General features: G+C 44.6%; 1 protein-coding gene across 4 annotated transcripts in view; it reads right to left on the reverse strand.

Moving 5' to 3' along the window:
- Positions 1-15,284, reverse strand: part of Myo16 (myosin XVI) — a 480,110-nt gene that overhangs the window by 357,746 nt on the left and 107,080 nt on the right. For 3 of the 4 annotated variants that reach the window (XM_017599990.3, XM_039094188.2, XM_008771384.4), the window contains exon 2: positions 5,938-6,201. In XM_017599990.3, the coding sequence (XP_017455479.1) occupies positions 5,938-6,163 (226 nt within the window). In that variant the 5' untranslated portion in view covers positions 6,164-6,201. Of the gene's footprint in view, positions 1-5,937; positions 6,202-15,284 lie in introns of those variants that run through there. The other variant, NM_138893.2, reaches the window with a different exon arrangement.

Here is a 15,284-nt window from a genome sequence, read left to right on the forward strand (position 1 = left end):
AGGGTTTCTGTTCCTGTAAAAACATCATGACCAAGAAGCAAGTTGGGTAGAAAAGGGATTATTCAGCTTACACATTCACATTGCTGTTCATCACCAAATGAAGTCAGGACCAGAACTCAAGCAGGTCAGGAAGCAGGAGCTGATGCAGAGGCCATGGAGGATGTTACTTGCTGTCTTGCTTCCCCTGGCTTGCTCAGCCTGCTCTCTTATAGAACCCACGACCACCAGCCCAGGGATGGCACCACCCACAGTGAGCTGGGTCTTCCCCTCTTGATCACTAGTTGACAAAAATGCCTTGTAAGGCTGGGTCTCATGGAGGCATTTACTCAGCTGAGGCTCCTTTCTGTGTGATAACTTCAGCTTGTGTCAAGTTGACACATAAAACAAGTCAGCACAACAGGTCAAGTGTAAGAGGGAGTCTGGGCCCACCATGGCTTCCCTTGAAGATGGAGAAGGAGACTCTGATTTAAGGGTTATGATGTGTCTGTTAGAAATGACGAGGGAGTTCTTACAGAACCCAAATTTCAATCCTCCCATTGCACCCCAGACCTGACCCCTGCCCTACAGGACTGATGCTCTCCCAGCCACTGAGTGTGCAGCAATGTGTTCTCACAGCAAGAGAAAAGTGACACCTAACTTATAACAGTCACTCGGAATCTTCCACCCCTCCTCAGTGGGCCTCAGACATAAACCTGATGGTTTCTCAATGCATTCTTATTCCACTTCAGTCCAAGTCATTATCCTCTCCTGCCTAACTTACCCAAGACCCTTCTTGCTTACTTCCCCAGTTCTGGTGTCCGAGACCTTTTGCCCATTCAAGATGCAGCTTCAGCTGACCTATTGAGCTTTAAGTGTCATGAGATCAAACTCCTCTGCTCGTGTCAGGAATCTATATACAGAGCAGGCAGAGTCCTTTCACGTGCACCTTGCAGACCCCTATTGTGTCTCCTCAGGTACATTCTATTCCTCCTGCCTCTGAGGAACTGCTGGTCTTTCTGTTCTATTATCATCCTGGGACATCTTTTACCTCAGGACACTGTCACGGATGCTCTCCCCATGTTTCTGCCCAGCGGTCTCCAGCCCCTCCAGGAAGCTTTCCTGGGGTGCATCATCACTGACCACACTTCCTATTCCTGGGACTTTATTAATAGCCACTGATATTACAGTGCTCCAAGGAGTAAGCCTTGTCTGCTCCACTCCTGGTTGTCTTTCAGAGACAAGTCTTAGGGTACATGTGATGAACGTAAGACCTTCCCTGTGACAGGACTCTTCTTTATTCTCTCATTCTGACTCCAATAGCAACCAACCTAGCCATGCCCGGCCTTCTCCATGCTGAGAATTCATCAGTAGACCCTTAGCTGGTGCATTCGCTTGCAGTTCATATCCACCTTTCAGCCCACTCAACAGCTAAGTAGCTCAGACTATTCTTTGCTGAAAATAATGTGTAGTATGTCGAAGTCTCACTTAGAATCATGTGATAGCTCCCCCTGCTTTCTGATTCCAGAGAGCCCCCAGAAATCTCATCCTACTTAAATGAACAATGTTAAAGTCACATGCAGAGGGAGGAGAAAAAAAGGGGGACTTTCCAGAATATACTCTGATTAAAAAAGCACCGCTCCACTCCCATCCAGCTCACCCCAGATGTCCACCCATTGTGTTTGTTCAGGCGTCTGTGGCTGCTGAGCTGCTCTGCTACCCACTGCAGCAGGCTCTCCTCATAGGTCAAAGTGCAAGCAAGGGTTAAGGGCAAATCCCTCCAGAACCATGTTCTCCAAGCAGCTTTCTCCATCCCTGCCACCCTTCGAGTCTTCACTCCCTCCTACACATCTGCTATGTTCTGTATACTCTGAGTGTTTCTTCTATCTAGATATGTAATTTCAAGGGAAAAAATCATTCTGTTTCCTGCCTTCTGATCATCAGTGGCAGAATTGAACTGTAACAACTGCTTGAAAAAGAACGGTTCAGGCAGTGTGGGATGAGTGACTGAAAAAAAATATGATTATATTAGTTTTTGGGGGAGTAATGTGTAAAACACTTGAGTTTTAGTCTCTGATTTATTACTCACCACTCTTAATTTCTTTTAAATCTATAGACATCACTTTGTAAGAGTGTTTCCTCTAAGGTATGTGTGTGTGTGTGTGTGTGTGTGTGTGTGTGTATGTGTGCATGGGTGTGCATGTGTGCATGCATATGTATATGTGTGCACAGGTATGTGTGTGTGTTTCATTATTTTTTGATCAACATAAGATCTCAGTTCTTTGTACATTTGCTATGGCAACTGTTGATGGCGAAGAAGGTAAATGTTTTTTAATTTCTACTCCACACTCTCAGGAAACACCAAACAGGAACAATGGAACAGAGTCTAACATAGTTCCTCTTATCGGTGTATGTAGAGATTCTGAGGGGAGGAGCTGTTAAGTGCCCAGTTACAAGTGAGAACAGTACCCTAGGAAACATTTCGGGCACCATGTGAACATTCAGGTTCAGTCACAAGCACCTGTCCTTTCAGGAGTAAATGGGAGTAGAGTAAAGGATCTCTCAAGCTACACCATATCATATACCTTCTGCTACTGCCACGTATAAAGGCATAAGAGCAAATACATCTAAGTGAGATGTAGGAACGTCTCAGCAAGGAGTAGTTTAACTCGGATATCCAAACAGAGGGGCGGAGAGTCTCATTATAGCCATCATGGCATACAGCATGCTGACAGCTCTCTCATCTACAGATTCACAATCCCTGTGTGAGAGCCTTGGAAATGTATACATTCCTAAATTCATGAATTTTTCAGACTGAACATGCTAAAAAAATAAAATCGGGTCAGGAAAATATGCTCTACAGTGAGCTACAAGGAAAACCTGGCATTTCTGAGCTCTTTTCATTCCAAATTGTGACTACTACATTGAGAAGGATGTCCACCTTAGGTCCAGCCAACCACTGGTTCAGAGACCAGCAAGGTGTACACACCTCCACTGGCTTCTCTAAGAAGTCCTCATCTACACTGTATTAGTGACAGTGCTGTCGCTGTGACAAAACAACATAAAATGAGTCACGATATATGACAACTTGTTTCAACCCACGGTTGGACCTAGACTTTGGGCAGAGTACCCTACCCCATCTGTGAATATGCTAAAGGAAAGTGAATGGAGCCCACGTGTAACATTCAGTGGCACACAGAAGTGAACTGCTTCCTTCAGTGAGGTCTTTCTTCCTAAACGTTCCACCACTCGCCAAAACTGAAGAACTAGAGACCAAGCAGTTAAGAAATGAGCCCACCAGTGTGGCCCATTTCAGGTCCAAGCCATAGCATTTCACCCACGGCTCCTACAGCTCAAGGCTGACTCACAATGAAAATGCCAGGAAGTCTATCTCTAAGATGCCTAAAAGCTTTATCAGGTCCAAACTTTTTCAAAAGTTCAGGTTCAATGTTTCCTTTGGGAATCAAGATATACTCTTAGCAGTCAGCTCTGGTAAAAAAATAAAGTTACATATGCCTAGATGTGGTGGTTAGTATAATGCTCCCCTTCTGAAGAGAGGAGAAGAACACCTAGGAGGGAGAGAACCCCGAAAACTGAAACCCAGCAAACTAAGTTTGTGCCCAGCATCTAGGATATACCGGATTATGAAATAAGTTTTCAGGGCCCCTTAAACTCTGCACCTGTGGCCTTGCCACTTGAGTCAATTGGACATGTGACCCAGGCTGGCTGTTTCTGGCCACATGCTTGACATCTCTCACATCTAGGGTTCTTCACCACTGTTTACACATCATCCTCACCATCCTGTGCATTTCCCTCTCCGCAGCCACCTACAGGAACTCCAGCCTTAGCATGTGTTGCTTGGCCCCATCCCCAGCCTCAGATTTCTTTTCAATTTCAGGTAGCAGTCTTCCGTACCTAGGTTCTTCTGGCATTTTTTCCATTTCAGTAAACCCTACACCCATGGACTACACCACGGTCTTATGCAAGCTGAGTCCGTAGCTCATTCCTCCACTCCACCATGACTTCACTGGGCAGCTGAGTGTGCTGGAGTGTGTCCTGAGAAACAGCTTCCTTGGTGGCCTCATATAAGCAAGGGATCCCAGAGGAACTAACTTTCCAAAAGAGAGTTTTCCAAGGCTCTCATCTCTTGGAAGCTGTGACAGTCAGGATCTAGCTTACTACAGAGATGACCTCATGTCTGTCTCCTAGCAGCTAGAGAAGTGTATGTGGCTTCTTTTGTTGATATTGATCTCTTCTGAAACCTCCGAAGTACAGTTTTTAATGAACAAATTCCAGTTTTCTAGTTATTTTGGTTGTGCTTTTGATTTCCACTTCTCACTGACAAGCAGGTTAAAAGTAGAAAGAAACCATGCCACAGCCTGAAGACTAGATAGATGCCTTTGACATTTCTTCTCACAGATGGGTGGATCCAACTTTAAAAATAGCCTGCCAAAGTCTCAGGACATGGACAAAATACAAACATATTCTTCATAATAAATTGATATGCCTGGCCTCCATCCAAGTTCAGACTTGGAAGTCCTCATTCTCATCTGAAATCTCGTCAAAATGATTTTTAATGCCAGCATTGCTGCTGGCTTTCTAGTCTGAGCCTTCATCAAAATTGGTTACTAACTAATTTCAATATTTTAGGGCTTTTCTGACTACAGTGGATAGAATCCTTAAGACATGGTGATGGTGAGAGTAGGAATGGCCCCATAGATCATGAGCCAGCTCCAATTAAATGTTTTTCTTTATAAGAGTTGCCAAGGTCACGGTGTCTCTTCCCAGCATAAGAAAACCAAGCTAAGTCAGGGGCCAAGCATCAGGTACATTAATCTGGTGAAAGGAACATCATACTTTATCATAACATAACCCAGAAATAGAGCATTTCTCTCACACTAAAGCTCTGAAAAGTAGATTGCAAAGGCAACAACAAAAAGCAGAAAGAAACTCATAGATAAAAATGCATGCTGTTGAAATTAATAGTGCATGCTTAAGAAATTTCCACATCATAACCCAGGATTTAAAAAAAATGCCAAAGACATCTTGAACAAAAGAACACATTGGGCAGAATTTCAAGGTAGACTGCAAAACTTCATAGTGGCCTAATGGTGGCATAAAATATACACAGAGATCAATGGAATGTAATGGAGGCCATCTAAATACACTCCTGAACTCACCACCAACTGGAGAAAGTGCAAACTGCACACATGGTGTGGGGAAACTGGACACCAGCATAGAGAACACTGAAACTCCACTCCATGCTACTACAAAATCAGCTGATCACCCCAACGTAAGATCTGAGGCCATCCACATACTACATGGGGACACAGGAAAGTCATAGCTGCCCAGGAAGTGAGCTTTAGAAATATTGAGTCTTAGCCCTCTGTAAATTTTGAGGCAACCGACTTTGCCATGGCTGTATCCACGTGGATTTGTGAGGAAAATGAGAAGAGCAGTCTCAGCCATCTTCTAAGACAGTGGTTCTCAGCCTTCCTAATGCTGTGAGTCTACCGCACGCAGTTCTTCAGGTTATGGTGACACCCCCAAGCAAAAAGTGTTTTCATTGCTACTTCATGAGTGTAATTTTGCTCCTGTTATGAATCGTAAAGTAAATATCTGATATGCGGGATATCTGACCTGTGACCCCTGTGAAACGGTCCTTTAACCCACAAAGGGGTCATGACCCACAGGTTGAGAACCACTAATCTCAGCAACCACGTGTCCTGTTAGGAATGAAAGTGAAATTTTAAAAGAAGTCGCTTGCCTTTTGGATAGGCACTTCTCTTCCAAGCTATATACAAACATTTCACCAAAAATTTACTTTTTTCACACATCACTTAAGAGACTGTTAAGTTCCACACCGAACTTTGGAAGGAACATCCTTTTTAAAGGTGCTCTTATCTCCCCGGGAAACAACAAGCAAGAGTAAATTAAGAGATCTCTTTGGAGAAGGCATACCCTCTTTGTCGTGGTGGTGGATAATGGCATCCTGAATCATGTCAGCCAGGCCGAAGCGGACCTTCTGGCTTTTCCCAGGCTTAATTCTCTTCAGGAGCCCTTCCTGCTTCTGGAACACTTTCTCTCGCTCATAGTAGGCTTTGATTTGCTCACAGCGCATGCGCCTCACCAGACGCTGCCGCTGGCCCAGGGGGAGGGACTCCAGCAAGCACTGGTCAATTTCCATCTCATGAGATCGAAAAACATTACATAGCTGGTAGCAACCTGAAGTAAAGAAGAGAGAGAGAAGTCACTAGATATATTCTCACTTCGTGTCAGCATTATACACATACCAACATGATAATGTCCATGGCCACAAGAGTCTATATTGTCCATTGCGGTGCCTGATACTACCAGGTCCACTGCGCTCCTGACTCTGCTACACCCACTGTGTTGACTGCAATGTCCTCTGCATTCCTGACTCTGCAGTGCGCACTTATTCCTGATTCTGTGACTGCTACATTCCTGATTCCATAACTCTTACTATGTTCTTGATTCTACAGTGCCTACTGTATTCTGAATCTGCAACGCTTACTGCACTGGTAATTTGAAAAATACTTACTGCATCCCTGACTCTGCAGTGCCCACTGCATTCCTAACTCTGTAGTGCCCCCTGCATTCCTGACTCTGCAGTGCCCCCTGCATCCCTGACTCTGCAGTGCCCACTGCATTCCTGACTCTGCAGTGCCCACTGCATCCCTGACTCTGCAGTGCCCCCTGCATCCCTGACTCTGCAGTGCCCCCTGCATCCCTGACTCTGCAGTGCCCACTGCATCCCTGACCCTGCAGTGCCCACTGCATCCCTGACCCTGCAGTGCCCACTGCATCCCTGACTCTGCAGTGCCCACTGCATCCCTGACTCTGCAGTGCCCACTGCATCCCTGACTCTGCAGTGCCCACTGCATCCCTGACTCTGTAGTGCCCCCTGCATCCCTGACTCTGTAGTGCCCACTGCATCCCTGACTCTGCAGTGCCCACTGCATCCCTGACGCTGCAGTGCCTACTGCATCCCTGACTCTGCAGTGCCCACTGCATCCCTGACTCTGCAGTGCCCACTGCATCACTGACTCTGCAGTGCCCACTGCATCCCTGACTGCAGTGCCCCCTGCATCCCTGACTCTGCAGTGCCCACTGCATCCCTGACTCTGCAGTGTCCACTGCATCCCTGACTCTGCAGTGCCCACTGCATCACTGACTGCAGTGCCCACTGCATCCCTGACTCTGCAGTGCCCACAGCATTCCTGATTCTGTGACTCCTACATTCCTGATTCTACAATTCTTACTGTATTCTTGATTCTACTGTATTGTGAATCTACAATGCTTGCTACATTCCTAATTCTAAAATACTCCCTGCCTTCCTGATTCTACAATACCCTCTGCATTCTCAAATCTTCAATGCCCACCAAATTCCCGATTCTATAATTATCATTATATTCCTGATTCTGTAATTCTCATTGCATTCCTGATTCTACAACACTTCCTGCATTTCTTTAATCTGTAATGCCTGCTGCAGAGCAGGAATAACCTACTTACCCTCTCTCCTCTGTGTTTAATGTACAAATGTGCATGACCCACCACTTTATGGAACAGAGGAAATAGTAAAGCAACACCCACAATTTCATATTAGAAATTCAATAATAGAATCAAAACGTTTCCTCAACACAGTTGTGAACCCAGCCCATGCCTTCACCATGTCTATAAATCTATAAAAAGGCCCCAAAGGTTTAACCCTTAAACTCAATTATGACAGAATTCTACCAAGTAAGCAGTTGGATTCTGGGATAAAATCTTACATACAGTTCCTATTTCTGCTCCTCTTTTCCTTGGCAACCCTTCACATTCACAAAGGTCAGGTGCATCTATATGATCACGTCCCTGCAACCCTTTCCAAACATCCTAATAAAGCTGGTCTTCCACTGTGTGGCATTTTAGCTGACATAGTGGAATGGAACTTGTAACATATGTAGTCAACATGCTGTTAGGCATTGTTCCCACTAACTTCCCGCTGACCTCTTCTCTGTGTAATAGGTGGAACTTGTTTCTAGGAGACTGAAGTATGGTAAAGTACAATACAGAGTTGGCACAGAATTTTTATTTTTATCATCTCAAAATTACGCATAACACTGTGGGCGCCATCATCATGGTCTTATTGATGTGGTGACTAATTGAATTCTTCATTCGGGAATTTAGAACGTTCACGTTACCTTTTCATTATGCCCTACAGAGACACCCGAAGCACCGGGTGACAAAACTGTACAAGCACATTTACCATGTGGCTACAAGTCATGACTGACAGAATGTTGTCATTATGACTTATCAAACTAGCTCATATACTCAGTTAGGTGTCTAATTGTTCTTAAATAAACACGATCCATTCTGTTGGTTTGCATTCACTGACTTTGAATGACAGTGGATATGTTTGTGCCATGGTGGTGAGCATGTGGAGGCCAGACAGCAGTTCCCTGGAGTTGACCCTCTCCTTCCACTGTGTGTGTTCTGGGGACCCAACCTGAGTTATTAGGGTTGGCAATGTCCAAGCCATCTCTCTGGACTGAAACCACTCATTAAAAAAGCCAAATTCTTTAGTCTAGACTAGCCAGGGCCTGTGCTATATATCCCCAGTCTGTCCTCCAACCTCATGATTCCCCTGCCTTAGCTTCTAGAGTATTGAAGTTAACTGCCTGTGTGACCACACTCAAATATATGCTTTTTTCTTAATGTATGCATGTCCGAAGCCCAAAATAAGTTAACAACTCACTACGCATGTACAAAATGTGTCCAATTTCGTGTTTAATGTGAAGAAAACTCACAGTGGAGTCTCCATGTCATCAAAAGAGTCTGCTGTGTTGCATTAAAATATCAAGCCGTGGAGAGGCTGGAGAGGCTGCATGTGCCACCCTGCTTTCCCAGGTGCTTTAGAGTTCATTGTTCCTGCACACATACACAATGTACCAAGATGCCCATCCCTGTTTTCAAGTAAAGAACACAGGGTTGAGAGAAGATGTGGCTTTTCTATGGTCTGAGACAGGTTTGCATACTAACTTCAAAAGCGCTTCATATAGGCTCATGGACAAATAAGAAAACACAGGGTGCCATATGCAATCGCCTACTTCCAGCAAGAGGAAGTAGACGTATAAGACTGATAGAAGTGTCAACGAGCCGCCTTCTCTAATAACCTCAACAGGAAGAGGCAACGGCAGCTTTCACAGCATGACTGACAAACTGCTGTAGAGACAGCCCTGGCCGAAGCTGCAGAGGGTCTGAGAGTGCTCAGTAAGTAATCAGGAGGTGTTTCAATGAATCATTCAGAAAACTGCACCAAGTCTGACTTACTGACTTTGAGCTCTTGACATGTTGGCTCCTATGACTGCCATGACTTGTCATTAGATACCTGGGAGACAGGCCACAGAAAAACCTACAGACAAGCAGTATCTCAGAGGGCCATGTGTTGATGATGAGCATGGTGTTGACAGAGGGATGATCTAATAATCAGTGTGGTCTTCTGGTTCTTAGCTCTGAGGAAGGGTCTCTTGGTGAAAGTGTCCATTAATTTCCAAGGACTCTGCAGTGACAACCATGACACGTGGAATGACCCTTTATAGGCTTCCAAAGGGGTCAGCAGAGGTGACTGTCAACAGTTCCTCTATGTCCTCACGGCCACAGCTGCTGAGTTTCAGATTCATGTATACTGATTTCTAGTCTACTTCTTTTCTTATTAGTTTTTAGGTTATCGCACAAGGTAAGGGAATCCCTTGTGACATTTCTATGCATGTGCCTCAGTATCTCCTGTCCTAATTTACAATCTAACATATTTCATTGCCAAATAGTACCCTATGCTTTGACCTTATTAGTCTGTAGGTTGATTATAGTCTAGAATCGTTTGATGTGCTGTGATGTTCTGTAATTCCAGGCGAATCAGCAGTGACCTGTGTCAGAGAGTTCACCAGTCTGACTATTAAAACTAACAGAGAAACACAAGGTTTGTGCAGTCACTGAATATCTATGTGTAAGCTTTATAATCAGGATGCTAAACATGGTCCTAGGTATGGCCTGAGGGGATGCTAAAGATAGGAGTGGGGCACAGGCATGAGATGAAATGCCCCTATCACTTCACAGCTCTCTACATGTGCACCTGCGTGCACACAGAGATTTCTGACTGCATCGAGACAAAGTCCTGCAGGCTTAGCTGGGCAGTGGTAGGGCCAGGACTGATGGGGACCAGTCTCTTTGCCAGCCTGCGATCCTGTGTGGAACCCCACATGGGCTGACTGTGCAGACAATATACAGATGGATGCATGTAACAGGAACGCCTCCAGAAACACAGAGCATGTGTTTTTTACTGTGGCAGCAAAGGACCAGATCTGCACAAAATCAGCTTTTCTTCTTACAAAGAAGTACAGGCCGTCCCCAGAGCTGCAGGACTGGCCCACTGCGTTCTCACATTTGATGCTGTCGCTGCTGTTTCTTTCAGATCAACACCTCTAAGCATGGTGTCCATGGAGGCCACGGGTCACCAATGGACGCACTTAAAGCCCTTTGCTGCTGTCTAAAAGGGAACCTCCCACCAACGTATGTTTACTCTGAGTTGACTGAGGTCAAGAAGTCCTTGGTTCTTGGCCATCAGTGGTTTGGGGACTCAATGTCTCAACAGTAATCAGCTAAAGAGACATTGGGCTTTAGTTATTTTCCACAGTGCTAGCCTGGGCCATGACAGCACTAGTATTTCTGAATGAAAACTTTCACCACTCCTATCTAACTGGTGATGTACTGGTGAGGTGGGAGTGGGACCTTCAATTTGTACTCTTTTATCGTAGGGTAGATTTCCAATATATTCAACTACACACACCACCGTACAACATAAAAGATATACTCAACTACATGCACCACTGTGATATAAAAGGAAACATTATAGAAAAAACAATGTTATGACCATCCACTGACCACTTCAACCACTTGGCAAATCACTTGGTGGTTCGTTGATGTGCTGTGATGCATATTGACATTTTAGGTGACATTTTTGTTTTTCATCAAGACCCTCTGGATGGTTCCACATGTCAAGGCCTTGCCACACTCTAAGCAAAGGTAGGCTGCACTGCCTAGAGGCCTTTGAGCACTTTGGGCTGAGCCACACCCTGATGTCAAAGACAGCACAGGAGAATGGCTTGCCTGTATCTGCCACGACTGATGACTTTTCTGAGTTTTTGAACTCGATTTTGGAGCAATTTTTTTTTTCATGAACAGGCTTGACATAGCTGGGAAAGGAAAAAAATCTGACAATAGGCTCAATGTATTCTTGACACGATTGGGAATATAAAGCTTTTCACTCAGTTTCCCAAACAAAAAGGCGATCTTGGAAATGAAATAAAAAGTACTGAAGTTTTCCCTGTGAAATGAAGGAAAACATGCTTTATAATCTGCGAGCATGAAAATGTCCTCATGTAAAATTAGGGGGCGCATCGCATTTCAGGACTCCAGCTTGTGCCTTTATGCAGAAGCGGAGGCTTTGGCCCAGGACAGAAGATGATATGGTTCCACACCAGTCACACTGTTGGCTGGGCTCACACCTGTCTCCTGTGCCCTGCATGGTTCCGAGAGTGAAAGACCTCCTGTGTGTTACTAACCACAGCCGCTGAGAGAGCACAGACCATCTGCCTGGCTCAGTGAGAAATGGACCATTTGCTTTAGAATAGGGACACAACGGGATGGCTCTGACCTTTGCCAGGTCCATACAGTTTTCTCTTTCCTGTTTACTTCTCATCTTCCCCCAATTCCCTTATGTCGTTTCCCTGAGAGGCAGTCCTATGATATATGGTGCTTCTGAGTGGTCCTCTCAGATTTTACTTGCAAGGGACATAATCAAATACATATAAGACATACTGCAAGATAAATACCCTCCCATATGCATACACATACACATGCACACACATCATACATGCTCTCTACAATTATCTATTAGTGTTAATAATTTAAATTAAGAGGCTGATATTTTTTTAAAGATTCATTTCTCAGACAGAGTCTCTTTCTATAGCTAAAGCTGATCTGGAATTATGTAGTTCAGGCTGGCCTTAGACCATGGGAATTCTCCCTAAGTAACTTTAGTACCAGGGTCCATGCATATAACATATTGACTACTGTAGATATATACATATATATATATGCACATATTAGACATATGCCCAATCCATGCAGATACAAATTTTATGCAGATCAAACATAATAATGCTGTGGGTTTTAAAATGCTATTTTAAGAGAGAAAATAAGTAAAACAAAGAAAAAAATTACATGCACGGTAGAGAATTAGAGTGGATCTTTATTTGGGTCATATGTGACCTGACTTAAATGTGGATCACAGGTCTGAATGTAAGGTTTATACCTAGGAAGCAGAGACATCCTGCCATAAGCTGTAATGCCCACAGCACAGAAAGACCAACGGAAACAGGCAATGAGAGCTCACAGTCTGTAAACCACTGAGCATCCGGAGACACAATGAATTGAATAAAAAGACAATCTCTAAGATAAGAGAAAGTGTCTCAAACCCTAAGCAACCAGGAGGCTGACACAGACTATATGAGGAACCCTTGCAGGCCAAACCCAAATGACCTGATTAAAATGGGCAAACAAATGGACAAGTGTGTCTGTCCAGAAAGGTCAATAGGAGGTCAACAGCTTATAGAATGCACACACATATGCACACATGCACAGACACACAGACACACACACACAGACACACATAGTCACACACATAGAAACACACAGACACACACACACAGAGAAAACACACAGACACACACATACAGAGACACACACACAGACATACCTAAAGACACATACACAGAAACATGCCCACAGACACATACACACAGACACATACCTACAGACACATACCTACCGACACACACCTACAGACACAGACAGACAGACAGACAGACAGACACACACACACACACACACACACACACACACAACTGTAAGACAGAACCACAGTCAGATAGGACCAAATCTCTACTGTAATGGCTGCTGCCCATGACACAGAGAACAGGAGACGTTGGTGTGGATGTGGAGCAGGTGACATACTCTTAGCATAATGCAAAAGGTGCAAATGCTACATGGAACATTGTGGAAGATCTCAGAAAGATCAGAAGTGGAACATCCACCCTGAACTAACAGCTCCATGTATCACAAACATTGAAGATCTTGAGGATGCTGCACACCCAAGCCTGGATGTCCACAAATGATGAACTATGCCCTCTTCATCAGCCTAAAAGGAAAATCCTCTGTGGGATACAACATAGACAACCCTGGAGAACATCATTGCTGTAAGATAAGTCGATCAGGAAAAGATCAGAATGATATAGCTGTCTGCTGAGAGGCTCTGCCAGAGCCTTACAAATACAGAGGTGGATACTTGAAGCCAACCATTGAACTGAGAATGGGGTCCTCATTGGAGGAGTTAGAGAAGGACTGAAGGAGCTGAAGGAGTTTGCAACCCCATTAAAAGAACAACAATATCAACCAACCAGACCCTCCAGAACTCCCAGGGACTAAACCACCATCCCGAGAGTATACAGGAATGGACCTATGGCTCCATCCACATATATGGCAGAGGATGGCCTTGTCGGGCATCAATGGGAGGAGAGGTCCTTGGTCCTATCAAGGCTCAATGTTCAGTGTAGGAGAATGTCAGGGTGGGGAGGTGTGAGTGGGTGGGTGGGTGAGGGAGCACCCTCAGAGAAGCAGGGGTGGTGGTGGTGGTGGTGGTGGTGGGATAGTGCGTTTCTGGAGGGGAAACCAGGAAATGGGATAACATTTGAAATGTAAATAAAATATATAATTAATAAAAAGATGAGAAAAATAGTCTGCTCCTTTAGCAGATCGATCAAGCACTGGAAAGCAGAGGTGAGCTTGTGTTCCACAGAGCTGCCATTTGTGAGATGAAACCACCCTGAAAATCCATTCCAAACAGACCACTCCTGAGCCACGCGCACACAGGGGTGACGGGGATAAATTCTGCTATGCTTCAGTATTTTAAAATGTTGAAAAAGAAGTAAAACATAAGGAGTGGTAACACGGGGGCCTTAAATTAAACCCAAGGTTTATTTCCTGAGCATGTAACAACAATCTTCATGCTTACCATGGTTCCCATAAAGTGTTTCTTGTAAATTCTGAAAGCCCAGAGGATGGCTGTCAGTACAAGAATGAGTAAGCTTACCCACAGGTACTGAGCATACACACTTGCACGTGGGCTCACACGAGCACGTGCACGCACACTCACGTGCGCTGATATCTGTGCACCCAGCAGCTAATCCCTAGGAAACTTATTCTTAGCACTCATTGTTACGAGATCCAGAGGCTTTTTGTGTCTTTTTCTTTTTCTGCATAGAAAATGGCAATAAAACAAAACAAAAAAAAATTAAGCACAATGAGGATTTCCAAAGAGAAGGGCATAATTGCTTCTACATCCGCCCGCAGCTGTTAAGTCTACAATGGAGCAGGGACGTCTCCAGAGACTGAGAGTTCAGCATCTCTGCAATGAAGTGCGAGGGATAGTTCCTTCCTCCCAGAACAAAGCATAGAAAGAAACCACATCTCAGCAAGATGTACACCTTACAAGCTGAAGAGGTCTGAAGACTGAGGTTCACGGCATCTTGCTTAATTCTTTTCTGGAAGTCGGGAGTCACGAAACATTTAAAGAATCTTGAAGAGTTCGACTTACACTTAAGAAAATCAAAGACATTTTGCAAGTCGCTGGTTTTCAGATTTGTTTCAACTTTTAAATTTTTGTGCCTTAGAGACCGTTTCTTGGGCTGCCGTCTGATTGCTTCCGCCTACTCTAGTGAGGAAACCTGCTAAAGGGTTTCTCTTTACAGGAAAACAGAGAAGAAACAAACACACACGGATTCACTGTGGGATCTAGATTTCTGCACCTGTTTTTCTATTATTATTTCTGTACCCAATGGTACAGATTGAAATAGTTTTACTCTCTGGCCCTTGTTTTTTGGGTAGCAAAAACTTGAACCTTGTCCTCATGTGTCCATTCTAGGTTTATCTTCTAAGCGAACCAAACCTGCTTGGTTTGTCCTGTGCCTTGGGTGGCCTCACAGTGACTCCCTGTGCGGAAGAAGCTCTTCACAAATTCTTACCCCACACAGGGAATGTTGGCCTGTCAGAATTCACCCAGCTATACCCATCCTAGGGATCTGCATTTCAGACCCACATTCAACTGTGTGCTTACTGGGACTATCACTCCAGTGCATTTCCTCTCTCTGCCTCTTACAAACCACACAAGATGGAGCTGAGGGCAAAGTGCA

The sequence above is a fragment of the Rattus norvegicus genome, chromosome 16 (assembly GCF_036323735.1).
Source record: "Rattus norvegicus strain BN/NHsdMcwi chromosome 16, GRCr8, whole genome shotgun sequence".
Lineage (NCBI taxonomy): Eukaryota > Metazoa > Chordata > Mammalia > Rodentia > Muridae > Rattus > Rattus norvegicus.